This window comes from Cryptomeria japonica, chromosome 10, assembly GCF_030272615.1.
Source record: "Cryptomeria japonica chromosome 10, Sugi_1.0, whole genome shotgun sequence".
NCBI lineage: Eukaryota > Viridiplantae > Streptophyta > Pinopsida > Cupressales > Cupressaceae > Cryptomeria > Cryptomeria japonica.
The window spans coordinates 511,866,081-511,888,803 of NC_081414.1; the positions used below are offsets into that span (position 1 = coordinate 511,866,081).

The following is a 22,723-nucleotide window of genomic DNA, read 5'->3' on the forward strand; positions in this document are numbered from 1 at the left end:
TAGAAGCGGATGTAGGCAGAGAAAGAACAAGAGAATCTAAATGTGTCCTTATGACATCTAGAGAAGATGATGCAACTCCAAAGGAGCTAACATCAAACAAGAGATGTATGTCCTCAATGGTGTCCTTCAAATTTCCAAAATGGGACTCACAATATAAAGCTGAAATATCTATCAAGTACTCATCCCAAGAAGTCATACCTGGAAGGAACTCTATGTTTTACTACACTAAATCACTTTAAGCACAACATAAAAGAGATGGAATCTCAATGTATGTCATCCAACCAAACTGACCATCCCATGGTGTGTCCAAACAAGATGTCTAACACCTACAAATGACTCTTCCAATTCTAGAATACATAAGTCCTAAACCTCGAGATATTGACAAATAGATAAAGAAGATGAACCATTTGAATCTAGATTAGGGATCATTGAATCCCAAGTAACAATTGATGTCTCTATAGGAAGAGAAGGAGCATTAGAGGAAGTCTCAATGTCATTAAAACATTCAAGACCTTCCAAATAACCAATCTCCTTTGTTGATTATCATCATGTGGTAAGTTATCACAATCATCAAGAAGCACAAGATTGTCCATAACAAGAACTACGAGGAATGGAATTGGTGTTTCCATAGATATGACCCAAAGAGTACGAGGACACTCAATATGTGAGATGGAACATAGTGTCAAAATCAACATTGCCACCAATCAATCTTAGGACATGTTCATTTTGATTAGCCCGTGCTATATCCTATGCCATTGAGTACCTAGTTTAAGGTCAAGTACATAGAGATTGATCAAGAAAGGAAGCCACCTGAGGATTTTTTGGATATTACAAAAGGACAAGTTAAAAAATCCATTCTTGACTAAGATGTATTCCTTAAGAATTAATTAGAGATCAAACCATTTGAAATTTGAACCCCCACAACAAAATATAATGGCTCCATATTTGCAATTTTTCCAAAGTATAAGTCAAAGTGCAAAAATAGACTTCAAACTATAATAAGAGGTCCCTAGTCCAAAATATGGAAAAAACAAGTAGACGGCTACAAAATGCTCAAAAACAACTTTCCAACACCTATAAGAAGTCAAAAATCTAAGGCCATGAGTGATAGTTAAGCTTCTTGGAAAAAATAGCTCCTCTATGCCAAATGAAATCAACCCCTATCACTATTTCAGAGGCATGATAAGTGGCTCTAACTGTTGAGCAAGGTTGTGGTGGCAAGATTGGGGTATGCTAGCCAAAGATTTGCCCAAGTATAGCGATGATGGAGATAAAGTAACAAGCAAAACACATGCTGCAAATCAGCAATTGATCAAAGTGACAAATGGTTGGACCCCTACCTATTAGGGTTTATCCCCAACCAATTGAGAGCAACTAGGGGCTCCATGACCAGGCGCCAACGATTGGGCAATGGTCACCAATAAAACCCAAGCTTCAGCCCTTTACTGTCATACCCCTGATCGGAAATTCCTTCTAGCAGAAAAAATTATCTTACAAATTCTTCCCTATTCCTCTAGGGGCAGCGATCTTATGTTTGTTGAAGTTATAGCTGCGATAGAGATCCAAGATGCAACGTCTCTTATTTATCTTGTGGATTCAGTTACCTTTATTTATCCTGCTTCGGTTCATTGGCTTCCGTTTTCTTTTCATGTCTTCTTCTTCGGCAGATGGATAGTTATATATTGCTGGCTTCTCTCATTTGTCTTGTAGCGAGTTGAGAACATTGTGTATGTAGTCTGTCAGATCAGTAATATTATATGTTTTCTGTGTTCAGAGTTTTCAGTCTTATGAAGGTTTATAGAATGTATATGAGATGTATCATTTGACTTCATTGTCATGATTGATTTGTAGAGAATCAAACTTATCTTATTGTGATTGATAGTAATCTGAAACTATCAACAGTTGTATTCATTTTCAGAGATATAATAAAGTTCATTTTTGAGTAGGCTGGGTTTTTCACCCTCAGGTGGAGGGTTTGTGTTGTTTATAAGTTTAGTTTTCTGCTTTCTATTTATTCTGGTTCAAATTTAACAATGTTTAGTGGAAACAATTAATTAATTAATGCATTATTAATATTATCAACAAGGAGGATCAGTTAGCACAAAATAAAGAAACAAGTCATTAGTTATGGTTGACAGCGATTAAACAAGAAGGGTCGTGTCTCCCAAAGCAGTTGTGACTGAATCGAGAGGCATGTCTCCTCACCGCCTATGAAAAGATATATAAAGCTATTTCTGGTACAACAACAAGGCATTGGAGGATGAGAGACCGAACATATCTTGAGACTAAATTCAGGCAGTCCGTTAAAAGCTACTGCTGTGTGGTACAATTATTCTGTGCAAATTTCTAAAGTGTTATAACAGTAATTTATATCTGCTCGTATCGTTATCTGCATTATTACTTCAGAAATCTTTATGATTACTTGCATACTATAAAAATGACTACTTGTATGTTCATGATAACAAATAAAGCCAGACCATTATATTCTACAGTAACTTCATGTAATATACGTGTATTATTTACTTCCTGAATATCTTTCATGCTGTGATAGAAGGGTGGGTTTGCAAGAGGGGTACAGTGATGAAGCATCGCTCTATGGTACGCCACCTCTATGGGGGACTTGATGGTTCCATGAGGCCAAGGGGGTACAGTGGGTGCTGCCCTTGGGCCTAGAGGAGGTGGTATTCAGGGCAACCTGTTGCATCCTCTCCCCTATCATGGTGCACAAGTATACTGAGACTCAATCTTGAAGAGAAGGAGAGGGCTGACAAAATGAGGGGATAACGGAAAGGGGATACCTCACTGGGTAGGCCGCCTCATATGGATGGCATGGGCCACATGAGGCCAAGAGGGATGGTATATCCACACTTGGGCCCAGGATAGAGGATCTGAGACACCCCATCAAGGTCGCATTCCCCTATACTCTTACATGGTTGAGTCTCCGAGACAATTAGGCTTTTTAATGAATAATTCTCAAACGCTGTTTATGATCTAAATAATGTAAATTAATAATGCTACTAAGAATTCACTAAACTGGTATCTGTTCATGTTAATCTGATTACTATTTTTAATCCGATCACTACGCAAGTCTGGTTGCTGCTCAATTCTGTTTTCTGTTCTGCTAATATAATTATCATTCTGCCATACATTTACAACTCTGATTTTCTGAGATTATTATAGCAAGAAAACTATAATCTGCCTGCAGGGATTTAATCAGGAAAAGAAAAGGCATTCTCTAAACCCATCTATTCACTTGGTTATTTGAGAATTAGAGCAATTTAGGACAGATTAGGTCTTTTCCAATTAAGGGACATTACATTTACCCCCTGTTGGATTGATGCTAGTATGATGCCTATGAAATGGCCAATCAGAAACACTCATACCTTGCGCTGATATAAGAACCTTAAACCTCTAACCCAATTAAAAACAACCAAATAAAAACCATAACTTGTACCCAAATGGCACAAAGGATGACACAAACATTGGACTATGCTACGGAGTATTTTGTCAACCACAAAACTAATGCAAGCACCTGCACAAAAACCATACAATTGGACCATACTATACTAATTTGCACAGATTTCGTACAATCTATATTTGAAGAAAATGTCAAAAATGGCCAAACCTGAAAAACATCCAAACTCTATCAAGTGATATATTGATTTATGGGTTTTGAGGCCTTCTAAACTCAACAATGAAGTTTGTTTTGTTCCAAAATGCATTGTATAAAATTCCTCACCAAAACTCTCCAAAAATGAAAAGGGGGTGGAAGATTTGAAGCTCTGATACCATGTGAGAGAAACCACAAAGGTTCACAAGAGTCAAGGATTCTTTGTAGCACCAATGTCCTTCCACACAACAAGAGAGAAGTAATGGCAATGCTTGATTGCCAAAGAATGATGCAATGCAATTATTGATTATAAGCATATGATAAATGATGTACAATGAGGGAACCCTTCTTATGAATAAGACATAAAAAGTAAATGACCTAAAGTAAAATTGACTAGCATGAAAAGGTCCTAGAAGAAAACCGAAAAGATAGAAAACCCTATTCACACCAGCAATTGTAACATATGTTTAGTAGAAAGGGAAATCATTTGTGACAAGTTGTATGAATCAACAAGATGTAACACGAAGAGGCCATAATAGCAATCATGATATAGTTTCTAAACCATGGAAACCATTGCGGGATGCCTAGTGAACTCCAAATGTTGTAGCATGAAGAGTTTCAGCTGTCAACATAAAGTTGTATGGCAATGACCACCATTGAGATGATCATGAGAAGGATACCAATGAAATACTAATTTGTTTTATAAATGAATGTTTCAAGGGTGAGAGGGCACCACTACCTTCTACTTCAAGGCACTTTAGTGTTGAGCATTCCCTTGGAGAATGAATAAGGAAATGTAAGGAGACCTATGCAAACAAGCACTACCTTCCACCTTTAAGCACTTCAAGGTTGTGCACTACCTTGGAGAATATACAAGAACATGTAAGGGAGTCTTGTCCTAGGCACTTGAGACACAATAGCACCAAAAATGAAGAAAGAAATTATTTTGTAATTTTGAAGTAAATAAGCTTTTTGAGGAACAAAAAACCTTTGAATATATGATCCATAAGGATCCAAGAAGGGATAAAAAATCCCACCTTGTCTTTTTGCTAGAAAGAAGACAAAACACTCCACACATGACTCTTCATGCTCCATGACATAATGTAACTTTTTTTGTTCCTCAATCCCACATGTTCCTTCATTTCCTAAAGCAAGAAGACCTTTTTAAAGACATGGAGGGCTAGTTAGAATGTGGAGCATTCCATAGTGAATGTATAATATGGGAGGAAAGATTGAGTATTGAAGTGACTAGGAGAACAAGAATTACAAATGAAGAGTGAAGTGGCAAGTGCTCGATAGTAAGAACAATTAGAAGTTGTATCTCTCATCTTTGCACTTGTTTGTTTTGAGCAATAACAACAGGTAAGATGAACAATTACTACAACCAACTGATTTTCCCATCTCAAAGTTTTCCATTAAAAAAAATCACGTGTTGCAAACTTTCTTTGTTCACAAGTTCTAAATACATGTAAACAGCATTCCAGTCCTCTAACTAACTGTAATTTGAGCTTTGTAAGAAGTACAATATTATAGATTATGTGATTTGCTTGTTCACTACTTCTTAATGCATGTAAACAGCATCCTAGTCCTCTAACTAATTGTCATTTGAGCTTTCTAAGAAGTACAATGTTACAGATTATGCGATTTGTTAGTTTCTACAATAAACTAGAGAAATTATAGATCACGCAAGTACCAAATAGAAGTGAGGGTCAAAGCCAAAGCATGAACCAAAGCCAAATATAAAACCAAGTGTTCAAGTAGCACCGGAACACCTTACACCACCCACAAGAACTCATTGGGTACAAATTGCGAGGCAATCACCCCTTCTAGAGTAAGTGTTGGCATCATCAATCAGATTAAATTGGCTGGTTCAGCAAAGACTATGTAATCCATTAAGGATTCAACAACGCCCCCCAATGGTGTCCAACTTTGCAGTGCCAAAATTTGCTTGACTCATAACCCCCTTATGCATTTTGGCCTTATTTGGCCCATCATTAAAAACTGATTTGAGGAATTTCCTAATGGGTCTCCCTCGATCAAAAACTGCGTAACTGTTGATCTCATGCATCCACCATGTGCCTATCATGTGCTAGAAGTTGTCAAATCTAAAAAATTCTAATGTATGGAGGTCTTCAATTCAATTTCTAAAGACTAGACGGAGTTTCAAAGTTTTGATGTTTTCCATCCCAGCATCCCTTTCCTCCAACCCCTTTTCCCTTTTCTTTTTTGAAATTTTGATCTTTCTAATTCCAGTATGCTTTTTCTTCAATCACTGACTTCTGACATTCCAAAATCAAGGATGCAATCAGACCTCTAACTTGTTAGTTTTGGGCATGAGGTATGGACCGTATGATGCATGCACAATCCTTGACTCCCAATATTTCCTTACATATATTTGTTTGGAGTTGATTGTAATGTCCCCTTTTTGGATTGTCTTGTAATTTGCCCTGATTTTCACAAATTCCACATAAAGGGAACAAAATAAATTTATAGATACAATCCTTATCCAAAGACAAGATAATTAAACCTGTTTTAGGGTCTGTGGTCAAGATAGTTAGCAATATATGTATGCATGTATAAACACATATATCCATATCAGAGATTTAGAGAAAAACACTTATGCCATGTAAGTCTAGTTAACACTTCCATGTCATGCACTAATCTCAAGGGCCCAAACGTAGCAAAGATGGAGATAGGGAATGATGTGGTACCCTATACGACGTTCCCCTCCATCATGCTATCCCTCCTTCCTATGTTTGAGTATCCTCGAGCCCCAATAATTAACCCACATGAGTGTGTAGGAAAGATCTTGCAATAGGGTGTCCTCACTCAACCCTAGGCCCAAGAGCAGAATCCTTTGTCCCTCTTGGCCCATGTGTCCTTGACCGTCCATGGGTGGCTTACCTAGTGAGTCCTCACCATTCCCTCTTCTTGCTCTTCTCTACGTTCTCATGCAAGTAATTACTGTGGTTATGTTCATTATCAATGTATAGATATTCATCCCTTTCACATATTCATTACCAGAATCAAACATGTTATACCAACTGAATCTATCATTTGTCTAAAGTCTACATATTATTTTAGTATCTATATTCAGCACCATTATGATTGTTCAGTATATATATATATATATATATAAAACCTAAATGTTAATCTATTTGTATGTTTTCTATCTGCATAAGAAATTCACTGGTAATCATACCCAGATGCTGTTATAAGCAATCAGTCAGTTTCGGTGTGACTTTCTGAAGGTCTATGTCTTTAAGTCTGATCCGCCTGTGATGTTGATGTAGTTCTGAGTGCAGTCCATTTCTCTCCAACTGATTCCTTTCCTTTATATCTCTCAATGTGAGGGAGAGGTCACACCTCTTCATCATGTGTGCCCTTCAGCAAGAGATACACCCTTTCACCATTAGCACCCTTTGAAAGAGTGCAACTCTTTATTATTTCTGCCCTTTCAAAGGGACACAACCTTTCACAATCAGATCTGCAATTCTTATTTAAATCAGATCTGCACTTCTGATTCCCCAATTATCCCCCCTTCAAATGAGTTCTCTTCTCCCCTTTATACCTCATATTTGGGGGAGTCGCAACCTTTCACAATCAGATCTGCACTTATGATTCCCAAATTATCCCCCCTTCAAATGAGTTCTCTTCAAATGAGTTCTCTTCATGATTCAATGAATTATAAAAGGAAACACCTATAGCGTGCCTAAAGGATTTTATCTTAAGATAATTATGTCCTACATGCTCACATCTTGCTAATCTACAATGATGTGCTTATCCACTTAGTAAGAGGTCTTAAATGCAATAGGTTACTCTTTGGTCTAGTGACAGCCTTTGGGCACAGGCATACACTAGGTACTATTGCAACATTTTCAACTTGTTCATTTTGAGTCATGATTAATCTTGTTAAGGATACCTCTGGGGAAGCCCCTTGGGTCTAGCCAAGCACAAGTCATAGAAAGTCTTACCCACCTTGGTAAATTGATCCATTGTTGCCCTGCCTGATCATAAGTTAGAGGCTTGTTGCTTTGAGTTTGACACCCCTAGTGCTCAAAGAACGATCTAGCTTTAGGGGTTTGGGAACCTACACCTCTAAGCAACAAGACCCCCCATTTTGGGAAACTCAGGCTTTCGAGACATAGTTCAATATTAGAACACTGAGCTGCATACCAAATAAAGATCTTCAATATTGGAGCTGCTCATTTGAAAATTCAAAGACAATAACACCAAGGCAATCTAAACTACAAGTAGAAGAAAGTGACACATATAAGGAACCCGACAATGACTAAGATAATCTACATTTCACTGCTAAAAGATTGGCCATGTCCTAAATGTTGAGGAACATCTGATACAAACCTGGAGAAGGATCTCCTATAGTCCTTTTAATAGCATTGTCTCCTATCCAACTATTCTCCTCTGTGTTTAATCTATATCCTCTCTATTTGGTGTTTAATCTATATAGGAATTCCCTATGGCTAGGGTTTTTCCACCGACATGATTTGATCCACTCCTACATTGACCCTATCATTCAGTATTGACTCATGATCACAAATCTGTGATCTCTAACAAATGGGTGCTCCCTACTTTTGAGTGGATTCTAGTTTACTTCTGTCTTGCTAGTCGGCGGCCTACATCATCCCATATACCTTTCCTACTTTGGATTGCATATTCTCAATCATTCTTTCTAGCTATCCTTCAGTAAAAAGAATGTTAGCATTGGATGTTGCTTTGGCATAATTGATGCCAAAAGTGCTGGGAGACTCAAAAGACCTTGTGGCATTACTAGAAGAATTATCACACCAACAAGACTCTTCTAACAAAGTCACAGGATCAAGAGACAGATTGCTCATCACTACATATAGATTCATTTGTGCAGAAAGCAGGTAAGTAAATCTTTGATGCAGAATCACATCCCACTTTATGAGGACACTACTACAAGAAGTTGGGGAGTGCCTTTTCCATTCACTAATATGGATTAAAGGAAAGGTTCTGTAATTCATCATGGATAGTAAACATCAGAGGAATCTGAGTTCTGCCAAAAGTAATCAAAAGGCCGAACCTACCACCAACAACTTGCATGCATCCGCATGCCATCAAAAGCATAAATCAGGGCAAAGATATCCATGTCAGCTGATAATGTCATTCCACCTCTTATTCCAATTAACCCTTCAAGAATGAGATCGTCTATGACCTGCCACCCTCAAGCATATTTGATATTTTAATCACTCAGCCCTCAAGTACAACCATTGTGGTGTCTATGAGGCCAAGCCTCAAAGTGATACATCACACTAGGTAACATGGGCTGCGAGAAAATAGAGAAGTGACCCTTGTTAAGTTTGCGTCTCTAATAAATGATGGGGAAATTTTACTATTTATGATCAGATCTGATGAAGATTGAAAGGTCACAGAAACTTTGCATGCTACAACATCTAGTCTAGCAGCACAGCAGAAGCAAAACAACCAGATGTTGTCAAGACTCGAGATACATAAATGTTTTCAACTCAATCACAGGGGCACCTAAGCGATATCAGATGAAGCTTCTGATTGATCTAAACCCTGCCAAACAGGCCACTATAGAAGTGCTCACGAGAATTCAAATTTCAAATCAGAAGCTAATCTAGATGGGCCACATTTGACCAAGTGCCTCACCTGTGGTAGCCTGATTGTACTTTCCCAAGAAAAGGAAGGAATGTAAAAACTTTGCATTGATCAGCAGGCCTTTAGAAAGCTCACTATCAAGAACAAATATCCAATCTCTTGGGTTGATGACCTCCTAGGCTAGCTTGATGTCTAGACTCTAAATTCTTCAGAAAAAATAATCTAAAGTCAGGGTACCTTCAAGTGCGTGTGGATCCAATTGATATCTACCAGAATTTCTTCAAATCCAAGGAGGGCTTGTTCAAGTGGCTGGTCATGACATTCAGTTTGACCAATGTGCCAGCCATATTCATGCAGATGATGAATGATGTCCTCCAGCACTTCACAAAATCTTTTGTGGTTTACCAGATAACATCCTCATCTATAGAAGGACATGGGAAAGCACCTGCAACATGTTCAACGGATTCTTCTGACTTTCTGCAAAATAGTTGACAGAGACAATGTACATATGAACCCAAAGAGGATCTAGGTCATTAGAGACTAACCAACTCCAAAGATTCTCACAGAACTCAGAAGTTTCTAGAGCGTAGCCAACTTCTATTGCAGTTTCATGCATGAGTTCTCTCACATTGCATGGCCTCTGAACCAGATAACAAAAGGAAGTCTTAGGCAAAAGCATGTTTGGACAGAGGCACAATAACAAAACATTTCCAACCAAAGCAGAGGCTCTCATTAGCATTGACATTCTTTTGCCAGGTCATCAACAAATTTTTGAGATTGAGATAGATGCATCGATATGCATTCGGTGAGGTCCCACTCAAAATGAGCACCTAGTCACCTACCATGTGAGACCTTCGACACAATGCGTAGGTATCCAAGTATGATAAACATCCCTATGCTATTGTCCTTGCATGCAAACATTGGAAGCATTATATCCTAGACAAGGAAACCACCACTCATATGAATCAGAAGCATCTGCAATTCATGCACACCGAAGGCAAGTTGAAAAACAATTGTCATTAGAGATGATTCACATTCCTATAACAATTCTACGTCAACAACAAGTATAAGAAAAGGAATGCCAAATAGGTTGCTGACAGCCTATGTTGACCTCCAATTGAATCCTTGACAACATTCCTCGACTCTTTAATGCAAAAGACATCAAAGTGACCTCAATCGTATGTCAAGGATCTTTAACTTTTTTATGGTTGACCCATTGACCTATACCAAAGACTAATAGCTGGGCAACAAGTGCCTGAACCATCCACAGAACATGCAACACATTTGTGTTCCTACTAGGGATTGTCAGAATATGATTTGGGAGGCTCACTGCAAACAGGTGGCAGGTTTTTTTAGGGTAGAAAAGATAGTGGCAATTTTGCAGAAGCACTTTTGCCAGCTGCAACTAGGTCATGATGTCACCGTGTAAGTCAAGTCTTGCACAACTGTATGATCGCAAAGCCAGCCAATCAAAATCAAGTCTTCTATGCACTCTTGTCAAAACCTAACAAGCCCTGGCAATCTATCTCTGTACATTACATTTTGGATCTGCCCATGGAAACGATTTTGATTTAGAATTGTGTGCCACATCAATCTTACATGGGAGACAAAGTATGTTTGCACTTTTAATAAGAGTGGCACAAAGGTCCAAACAACTAATCCAAACCTTCTCTCTATGACCCTTGTACCATTATCACACAAGTGAGTGTAATGCATTAGAACTCACCTTGCCACCCTATTTTGGGTTGCATCCAATATTTTATGTAGAATCACTTTACCCTATCCCATCACTCTCTGACATGTAAAATCTTGTTAAGAAGCTAAAAAACAGAGTTAAACTCCAACTGTTCCATTATAGTGATTACTCATCATACCACTGATATAGTAGTCAAAAAAATGAAGAATCAACAAATTCCTCTCTATTGGGTGTTTAAAGGCACGAAAATTTCTGCATCAAAGAAAATGGTTTACCAAAAACCAAATTCAGAGGCCCACTTCTTCTCAAGGAGGGACAAATGAGGCCCACTTCAGGTCATCATAGCGGCAGTTCTGGACACATTGATTGAAAAAAAATTCAAAAATCTAATTTTTCAGTACTTCTATGTCTCCTTATTTTGCATTTTTTGAAGCCTTGGAATGCATCTCAGAGACAGAGACATCACCAAAACCAGATATAAGTCATGTTGTGGTTTGATGAAGGATTCAAGGGAAGACAAAACAATTTGTATTTTTTTGAAATAATGAACCAGCTCTTATGCAATTATCTGACTAACATAAAAATGATGATTCAAGGAATGCTTCTGGAAAAGCACCGAGAGCAATTTAGAAAACAAGACCACAAATTGAAGAATATGGACTTCCTGCCACACTTATTGTAGTCAAAGATGAGGAAGGTACAAGTTTCTCATTTGGTTGTATAATATCATTATATAAATGCCATGTAAAACAAGAAACCCATTTAGGTATAGAACAAGATCGTCTGAAATGTATGATCTGATTTTTATGGTCTTCAATCTCCCGATCACACTCACGGGAGGTGCCTTCCAGGTGCGTGCCACGAGCCCAGCAGGACCAGCTTGCAAACAAGCTAAACATCTCACAAGTTTCTACTTTCTTGCACCCTGGTGCCATCATCTGTTCATATCTGGTAGCTACATAATTTCAACTGGGAGACAGTTCATATCTTGTCCTATTAGGAGCTAGCAACATATGATATTACTTGCAAATGGATGAAATCTTGTTAAATGATATCCCCCAAATAAATATAGGAAAATCACACTGAGAATTCATTCCGGCCATGATTGTTACAATTCCCACATGTAGCTTAATATGAGTTACAACATTGTAACTAATACAAACAAAGATGGTGTATTGATTACTTACTCTACTCTGGTTCTAGTTATTTTTATGTTCTTAATCATATATCCATTAATAAAATGAGAAAAGGTCCATGCTTCACGAAATAGATTGTGCAATTACCTTTATGGGTCTCCATTTTGATCCAGGCCATCTCACAGGGTTAGCATCACTTATTTCAGTGATCGTACCAGTGTACCTATGGACAAGAGACTTTTAAGTTTATTTGATGTGCAACAAAAGAATGCAAGCATTATGAATTATATATAGAAAAATGATTGTAATGGCATAGAATTGGACATATCTACAGGTACCTTTTCTCAGTTGCATCTTCAGATTCAAATTTCATTTTGAATCGCATTCCAGTAGACAATGGATAATTGAAACTCTTAACATACTTGGAATAAGGAATCACAAATTCTGTTGGACTTCTCCTACAAAAACCGAAACATACAATGTTGAGAAATACAAAGAAAAAGCATTCAGTTTCCACATATCTATTATGCTCAATTTGTATATGACACTCTGGAAAATTTATATTATGTGGTCATAATAAAGATCACCAATAATCTTGAAGTTTGAATTACAATGAGTTTCATATTTATATGTGAAAGAAAAGCAATTTGACATTAAATCCATCCAACTAAGGGCATAGTTACAATATTGGTGGAAGCACACAAATTTGATAAAAATCTCAAATTTAAGGACACATAATGCTCTTAGCCATATAAATGTGTATCTGTCTGCAAGCAAGACCTAATAGTGTTCCAGTGGCTAGACAGAAGACGCTTCAAAATAAAAGGAAATGTAAATATATTATATTATTTAGCATTTAAACTTTTTAATCTTTAATATATTTCCTTTTTGACCCTGACATCAGGTATTGTTCTCTCAACTAATCAGTTACCGTCTCACAATTTTTCAACTTCATCTACCAAGAGTTCCTTGATCCAGTTTAAATTTGTAAGATTTATATTCCTATATCTATTGCTGCAGTTCAACAAAAAGCAAAAGGAAGGAATTGTAAGCAGAAAACATAGTCCTGTCAAGTTGTTGGGAAAACTATAAAGAAGATAATACTAATTCCATGGGAAAATCAACTTCCTTCACTCAGTTTAAATGTAGCTTCCATTATTGTCTGTATGCTTAAATGTATTTGAGTACCATGCAAAGAGAATAGCTCATTTTGTATGAAAACCATGTTCATTTCATTGGAAAGGAAGACATGTTTTGGAAGGATTTCAAGTCACCAAGATGCAACAACATAATTAAGAAAGGTTGCTTGGACTTCAAAACACTCCACTAGTCACCGATAACAAAAAACATCTTACAAGCTTCAAACTCAAGGGAAGAGGAAAGAAATCCCATTTCCACCATGATTGAAGGGAAAAATCTTTTAAGGTAGAATAAATGAGAAAAAATCTTACATGTTTATTAAGATAAGAGAGAAACACTAGTTGGCTAGGCGATAACCATCAAGTTTGGAGGCAAAGTCCCAAATCCAGCAACTTTAGTTGTGGAAAGTACTAATACAGCATCTACAAGCACATTATCGGCCAAATTCCAAATACTGCCTAGATTCATGTACCTTTATATACCTTTATGTTCCTCCAAATTAGATACCAAACTTGACATGCATCAATTTGGCAGTTTCTTTAGATCCTAAAAATTAGATGTTGGTTAGATATTATGCATGTTGAGGATACATAGTAAATCCTTAACATGGAGAAAAATGAGCTATCAATAACCTAATGACACCAAGTCAACTCAAGCAAGTGATGAGGATGAAATTCTAACCACTGAGGTACAGAGGAACCTGTCAATCTAATGGGACCACATAAACAAAAGCAGGTCAAACTATACAAAAGATTTTAATTGGTTATGTATAAAGCTTGACATGCAAGATGAATTTCCTCAGTTAAAGTGAACTATGATGATACTTGTTTATGAACATATAAAATGAGTTTGCACAGTTTATTATTGGCATTTTATGTTTTGATAAGAGCAATTGATAAAATGTATCATTCTATATGGTGCCAAGTATTACAAATGAAAGAGAGTCACAAAATACAAAGTTAAGGTCAAGGAAAGAATTTTCATAGCGAAGGGCAGAAATTAATGTGTCATTCCAATAGAATGCAAAGTTCATACAGATATCTGAAAAACTATCATAAAGATTGAATAGCAATGTATGGACAGATAAAAAAAGAATATGGACAAGTAGAAGTGAAGACAAGATTCATTACAAACCTTGAAAAGTATGATGAACATGTTCCATCTGCAGGATAACCAAGCTTGAAGTGTACAAGGAAATGTGAAAAAGAATGGATTATACTACCAAAACACAAACAACTCTCATGAAATCATTGATCACAGTAGCCAAAAGAATTTGATTTCAAAGATAGTAATTAAGGAATCAATTTTAGCAGCTTCTCACTTGGACACCTTCATTAACTAGCCACTTTGGTGACAACACAATGTACCTTTACATTGAAAATCTCTTCTCTGTAAATAGGCGAGATACAAATGTGACATGTGACCAAATTGATTTTTGTGGTGTTGTAATAATAGATCCTTACGTTCGGAATAGAGATGAGCATGGCTATAGACCTAATGAGTACAAGACACTAAAGGATGGAACACCTTTGGTATTCAATCTGCACTGAAAAAAAATGTTAACATACAATGAAATTGGCAACTGAAGTCAACAGGCCTTTCAATGGCTAGTCGAAGTTTAGTTTGCTCATGTTAAATCCTATCAAAGATTCAAGAAATAAACACAGTTCAATGGTGCATTAATGCAATGCTAGAATACGACAAGGCCATGCTCAAAGAGAAGAACCAAAGAAAACCATTTACATGGTAGTTTTTCCAATTCTTACACATGTGCCCATGTGCGTGTGTGCATGTGTGCTTCAAAGTCTTGTTCATGGTTTCAAGAGTCAACAAGGGCTTCCAGATCTGATGAGGATTTCAGGCTTTCGTGGAGCAGTGATAATTTTCAGGCAAATTTAATTGATTGATTCCAAACTGAATTAGTGACTTCTTTAGGGAACATGTAGCCACTTGGTCAGTGACTACTTCTTAGCTGAATTTTGCGAAGACCAAAACAGATGCTAAATTGAGGAGTGATTTGTCAAAGTTTTTGTAAAATACAAACTGACTTGGCATATAAAATTCAAGATCATCCAAGGCAACTAAAAAAGGCTGTCATTTGAGTACTAACGTGATAGTCATTGATGCTCCACAGATAAAGTAATCTCTAGTGCATCTTTTGCAAAACTGTGAAAGTTTGGGTTCAAATTCCTAGAGGATTTTAGTTAATACTGATTTTATTTATAATGGAGGCCTTTGGGCATTACAATCTTCAATGCAAATAAAGCTGATGGAGAGGGACATTCATTGTGGAATAGTGTTTTAGCAAGGCAGGACTTTCTATGAAATATTATAGTCATATTTTTTATCCCATTAGGGAATCACCACTGCTTGCACTAATCTCCATGTCCTATTCACTCTTCCTTGATGATTCTTGAACCACCTTCAAATCCATTGAAATAATTTTTCTGAATGTGTTAAGGCTTGTGATCATATTCTTATAGTTAAATCACCCATGAGCATATCTGTCCAAAATTTGAATCGAAGAAAACCTTAGCTTTAATTCATGAAGCTTCATTTATGGATACTATCTTGTTGCCATTGATGGATTGTGAGAACCTTATGATATTTGTCTTGATTGTGGACATTTAAAAAGGGGCCATCCTCACTTGGTAAAGGCAGTGATAGAAATCATTATTGCCACACAATCAATGCATTCTCATCTCAACCAACATTACAGTTTCTATGGCCTTGTGATGTGCAGATAGTTGTTCAGAAGGGTTTAAAGTTAAACTTCAATTAAAAGAAACCTAAGGATAACAACACAACAAATCTTCATCATGATAGGTATAAGTAGTAAAACAAACTCATGATAACACTGATAAGCAGGCAAACGAGTTGACCAAATGTGAGATACTGGATGCAAATGAAGGTGAAGTAGCTGAATTGGGAAGGTTGACATCATATATAGTCATGTGAAGCTTTTTGACTTCCTCCTCTGCCTTCATGACCATGTCTCTAAAATGCTTTGCTGCCCCATAAATATCACTTCCTTAATTCTGTTCTGAGGTCAAGGAACCCTTGTTTATTCATGTGTTGATTCCTCCACATTCAACTGCTGCTGATGCAGAGCCAAAAAAATTGTCAAGCTGGGTCCACAGAGTACTATATCTTTTACATTTGTGCCTCAAAACATTTTCCCCCTTATTACTGAGTTTGATTCTCAATTGCCTCCTTCTCCAATTGCTGAACCATCTCATCAAACTCCTATACATATTTCCATTTCTAATTGTCATTTATCAGCAAGCAATCCCCCTCTACTCCATTCCCACAACTTTGCTACAATAAAGTAGTGTTGGCTCTCCATAGTCAAAAAGTTCATCTTATTAACAGATGGCTGAATGGAAGAATGGAACAATGTAAACATTGTATCACTTAAGAGACTCATTATATCTTCAACACAAAAACCACAATGCTTTCCCACTCTGTGATCCTTATATTTATCTGAATTGGATCGTGAAAGTTAGTAAAACCAGTTAACTAAGCCACTATTCTCATTCATTAATAAGAACAACGAGATTTAACTCGAAGAATTCTAATATTCTCAAAAGGGTGAATCTCAATCATGAACAAAGTATAACAGTTGTATAGTGATCTACAAAAATTGCAAATGGTTATGATAATATGAAGTGCTCCAAACACCTTGAGGTCAAACATGAATAAAGCAGGTTCCTGAAAAATAGGGAAAACCGGGATGTAGTTTTGTCAGGGAGAAATTAACAAGCACGATAATGTTTGCAAATGATGTCTATCCCAATTCTTGTCTTCTTGTCTTCTTATTTCACACCTAAGCTTGTTCTTATTGTATAAATATAGCCAAAAAGATCATTGTAAAGCATCTATGTTTCTAAGTTGGTTCTTCTATTTGGTGCATAGGGAGCTAAGTTCAATAGAGAAGTGAGCATTTGAGCAAGTTACTAAGTTTTCCAAGTGTTCGGGTATTGTCATTATGGTGATTGGTGTTCTTTGGGACTTAAGAAGAGGCAAGAGAACGCAACACCTGGTGCTCTTCTAAATTTTCTTCCCACAATAGGATTTCCAACGTAATCTCATGTTGAGTTCTATTTTGGTGTTGTTTCATTTCTCATTTTGTTTCAATTCATGCATACAACTATCTAAATCCATTGTAGCACTTAAACTCTTCTAAAGGACTGACTGATTGGTCTCTTAGGCAAATATAAAGAAAATAAACCAACTATAATGTTGATGTGCAAATAGAGATTCTTGTTGATATATTAGTTATGGAATATCCATACTAACTATGGATGGGATAGGTATTGAAACAGTTGTGTTCTTTGGTTTCACAATTCTTCTTGTGGTTAATGTTGGAGTAAATATTATTTACTTGTAACTTAAGTTTAACTTAGGCATATCATATTTCTAGGTAGTAGGTAAACTTTATTATTATTTTATGTTTACCTGCATTTAGTAATTTGTGTCGAGTGGTTGTACCTACCCTCACATCTCATTGGTGCTCTCATCTCCGCTTTTGCCTGTTTATGCAAGGCTTATGGACATTTATAATCATCTCAATATAATCCATCTTTTTGGTGAAATATTTTATTGTTGTTTGTGGTCTTGGAGTGAAGTCAATACTTCAACATGGTATCAGAGTAGACATCCAACATCTCCTTCCGCATCTGAGAATCCTTCATCAATCAGTTTGAGATCAGATTCCAAAAAAATCAATTCGCCATTGAGGCATTTGATGCCCCAAATTAATTGCAGATCTCATATTTTTCCTAGTGATTTTACGAATTCAATTGCCGGCATTTAAAAAAAAAAATTTAGAAAATTTTCTATTTCACCTTGTTTTATTGGCTGCGAGAGAAGTCACTATCTTGTCTACTAAAGCAGTGCTTGGTGGCGATATATTGGTGGTGTCTCCTCCATTTTTGCAATCACACATTGCATTTGTGCGATTCATATGTATCAGCAGTTCAATTCTCTTGTTTTTTGAAGCAGCGTCTGTATTGACATATCAGTGATTGTAAATTGTATTATTTGCATCGGTCTCCATTGTTGGCTGGTGACCCACTATTTGTGTTGGCTGGCTTCATTTCTTACTGCACAAATTATTGTGGGAGACAGGCATTGCTACTTCACCGTAGGAGCAATCATCATCTCACTGATTTTCCCTTGCCTTCTTAGCCCATGGCAGCTTGTTTTGCTTGGCTTCTATTAGTGTTTTGGCTAACACATTACAAGTTTGGATCGAGACATTTGTGGGGGGGCGTGCATTTTGTGATTGAATGCTTTGATCATTGTTGTTTTGAGGCTCAAACTTCATTTGTGGCGGAATCATTGTTGTGACAAGCCCGATATTGGTTGCACAATCGATACCTTGTGTGCCTTAATCTTGGCAAATCAGTTTATTTGCTGACCGGCATTCTTTATTTTGATCAGTTCCTTCATACCCCGCAGGGTCGTAGAGGTTGATTGGCGAAATTATTTTTTTGGAGCCGTCTCTTATGTTTTTGGGTATCAATCATTAGTATTTGGATTTAGGGTTTAACCCTTCATTGCAAAACGGTCGCATGGTGGGCCCATTCAAAGGCTTTGTTTGGGCATAGTATTCCCTTTTGTCCCACATTCACATAGCATGAGAGCATTTTTGCTATTTATATAGATCGACTCTTTCTCTGTATCGTGAACTTAGGCTCACACGAGCCCTAGCCTCTTCCTTGCGTGCATGAGAAATTGATCGATCACTTGTGATTGTTGACTTGTTCACTCCGCCATATGATTGGATTGGACTTTGCTAATTTGGAGCTCATGTATTGCAGTGGTGCGTGTAACCACCACAATATTGCCTGTTTGCTCCAACAAGTTTTTCCAACAATCAGGTTTTTATACCTTTTTAGCCTCCTAGGCTATATTATTATCATTCCTTGGAAGTTATATTATTATGTGTTGGTACTATATCTCTGTATTTATCATGTGAAGAATCTTCATAGTCAATTATGGGTTTTTCTTTTATTTTGGAGACGCAGCAATGGAGCGATTTCAAAATCACTCATCTTAGTGAGCTTCACTGATTGCCATATTTGTATAATCTTGTTCCTTTTCCTAGCACACCTTGTGAGAATCTTATTTGAGAAGGCTATCAAGCTAAAGTCTTTGGAGTTATTTTTAATCATGTAGATGATGACATTTTGGTCACTTATTCAATTTGAGTGTCCTCATGCTCTTTGGACTCACATTCAGGATTTATATGGCGATCATGATACTCAGCCATTCCTCAATGATCCTATTTCTGGTTCTAATGTGCCTCTTCATTCTTCAGAAAAGATAATCCATGTTTGTAATCCTTTGGAGGTTTTTGAAGCTTCAGATGAGGTTGCAGTTGCTTCAAAGGTTATTTATTCTTCATCAAAGATAGTTGATCAGCCTTCACTTTCATTGACTCCTTATCCAGAGTCATTTGAGACTTCCATCATTCCTGATCAGCAGGATTATCATTATGTTTCAGTTTTGCGGGACACGTTTGAGTGTTTATCTTTCCTATTTGATGATAGTTGTGGTACAACTGTTGACTCTTCATCTTCGTTTTTGGAGCTTGTTCAAAATTAGTTTCCATTGGTTCCTTGCTTGTCACCTTCTATTCTAATTGGGTATGCACATGATTGGTTCGTGGCATCTTTATCATCCAAGGACTTGGCGACATATGAGCAGATTTCAAAGACATCATCATTATCATACATTTGGATTCCACTTCCTAATTCCTATCTACAATGAGAAGCATTCATGCATTTGTACTTGGTTTATCTTCTTCCCAAGGGGATAAATGTTGTTTGCACACATTGGATTATGTTTTGTCTTCAAGCACTCACCATTTCTGCTAAACATTGTTAATTATGGGGGGGCCATGTAGTCTCCTTCTTTCCTTCCTATGGGGAGATCATTAATTGTATATACATTATGTATGTAGTCTTTGGGGAATGTGAATGAGTCCTCCATCCTTGCATCTTGTCTCTTCTCTCTTTTGGAGAGGAGTTTCTTGTATATACATTATGTATGTAGTCCTTGGGGAATGTGAATGAGTCCTCCAGCCATGCATCTTGTTTCTTCTCTCTTTTGGAGAGGAGTTTTCTCCCATATGGTTTTCTCCTTTTCTCCGTTTGTGAGAGATTTCATTTCTTTGCATTTGCATTATGCATGGGTACCTAAAATGGTTTTGTTGATGAGACCCATCTTGCATATTGCATAATAATCTTCTCCCTAAGTTGCACTTAAGGGGGAGTGTTAAGAGTAAATATTATTTACTCGTAGCTTAAGTTTAACTTAGGCATATCATATTTCTAGGTAGTAGGTAAACTTTATTATTATTTTATGTTTATCTGCATTTAGTAATTTGTGTTGGGTGGTTGTACCTACCTTGGCATCTCATTGGTGTTCTTATCTACGCTCTTGCCCATTTATGCAAGGGTTATGTACATTGTTAATCATCTCCATGCAATTCATCTTTCTAGTGAAATATTTGATTCTCTTTGTGTAAGGTTATATTGCTGTTTCAGGTCCTTGAGTGAAGTCAATACTTCAACAGTTAACCAGTCTTGTTGATTGATGAATGTGACTAGAAGAGCTAGTGCAAAAGAAGGTGGTGATTTGGCTACTTGCAACCTTAGATATCCACCAAGAAATGGGCTAGAGAAGTAAGAAATGCAGCCAATGAACCAAAGTTAGCTCAAGATGATTAAGCAAGATTTATCAAAATGTAAGACGTGGCAAACATTCCTTAATCCATCGGGAACCTTGACCAGTCAGAAAAGATTTTAGAGGCTCTCATAAAAATGATAAAAGTTTCCATGGAAGATTACAAAGTAAAAGAGAAGCAGGCCAAGACCCATGAGAAGGAGCAGCCCCATACCAGCCTAGCATCTCCAACTCAACCTAGTGAATGGTAAGAAATTTTACAATGCTTGCCTCACTTGAAATATATTCAACCAATATAATATTAGTGAAGAGCAAATTTCATTTGCTAGAGTACTGTTGGAAAATCATGCCTTCGCTTGGTTGGATATGTTTGTTCCTTGGCTTTAAGGAAACTACCACCAATTGCTAGATGAGATGAATTTGAGAAGTTCATTAAGAAACAGTTATATCTTATGGCCATTAGGTTTCCATGGTCCATGATAGTGTGATTTGAGCCTCTGGATTTGACCGTGTGTATCTTTTTTCTCATCTTTTTTCACATATTTTCTTCTCTAGCTCATTTCCTGCTGATGAATCATAGAGTATGATTTGAAACGTCGAAGAGAAAAAAGATACACACAGTCAAACCCACAAGCTCAAATCACAGTTATATATTGTTATGAAGAGGAAATGCCTATTAATTAGCAATATTTCAGGCAAAGGCAAGCCCAAAGTGTGCTGGAATACACAGGTGAATTTGGCAAGAAAGCTGTCCAAATGAGCAAGGATTTTTAAGTTTATGACATCTTGATGAAAATATTGGAGGACTTTATGGCTATCTAGGGAGGCTCATGCTCTTGGCCAAGTCTAAGGGCATAGATGAGGCATTGCCACATCATCAAGATCTTGAGATGGACAAAACAAAGAGCCTATTATCCTCTTTGAACACTTCAAAAAGTAAGGTAGTCCAAATCCAAAATGGAAAGGTAAGCAAAGTGCTGCTACTAATTTTTCCAAGGGAGATTCAAACATTGTGGGCCTCGCGATGTTGATGATAATACAAATGAGACTTGTTTGAAATTATATCTAAAGTTGCATCCATACAAGAACAAGAAAAAGAAGAAAGCTATGACTTCTTCTTAAGGTGAGAGGTACGATGTAGCTCCAATTTGAATACAAGGATCGCTTGCACTTCCATCTATAGAGAGGTATCCTTGAGTAGCAATGAAACTCACAATAAAGGTAAGACTTACCAAACACATATTAAATTCAAACTACACAAAGGCTGTTGCTCTTTTTGATTCTTATGCACACGCATTGATTTCTAAAGAGACGGTTGACAGGGTGGTTCTGGATGCATATGAACATCCTAGTCCATATTCCTTGGGTGGGGTAAGCGAGGAGTAAGAATAGAGATTACCAGACAATGTCGGGTTAAGTTTGGGACAAAGCGACATTTAATTAATGATGTTATTGTAGATGTTGTTTCTCTTGATGTGTGTGGTGTTGCCTTTGGCAGCCCACACATGTATATTAGAGATTAAGAGCTAACAAGTATCATTTGATTAAAGGCATGATATTTCCACGGTCCATTAGAGTAATAGTAGAGAGCTTCTAGTAGACAACTATGTAAATATTTTTATATCAACGCATTTCGGATCACACATGTGATCCATCATCAAGATGAGGAACAAAATAACTAGTAGATTGCAGACAGTGCATATTAAAAAGAAGAGGTGGGCACTGAAAACGAGAGCCCAATTGGGAAACTTAATTGCATTGAAAAAATAAAAAAAATTGATGGGATTGCATGACAAGTAGTTATTATAATATTTAGAAAGCAAAAAAAATTGTAGAGCAACA

General features: G+C 37.0%; 1 protein-coding gene across 2 annotated transcripts in view; it reads right to left on the reverse strand.

Moving 5' to 3' along the window:
• Positions 1-22,723, reverse strand: part of LOC131079884 (auxin response factor 4) — a 70,095-nt gene that overhangs the window by 23,682 nt on the left and 23,690 nt on the right. For both annotated transcript variants that reach the window (XM_058017926.2, XM_058017927.2), the window contains exons 8-9: positions 12,381-12,504; positions 12,194-12,265 (exon numbers count right to left, since the gene is read on the reverse strand). In XM_058017926.2, the coding sequence (XP_057873909.2) occupies positions 12,194-12,265; positions 12,381-12,504 (196 nt within the window). The remainder of the gene's footprint in view (positions 1-12,193; positions 12,266-12,380; positions 12,505-22,723) is intronic.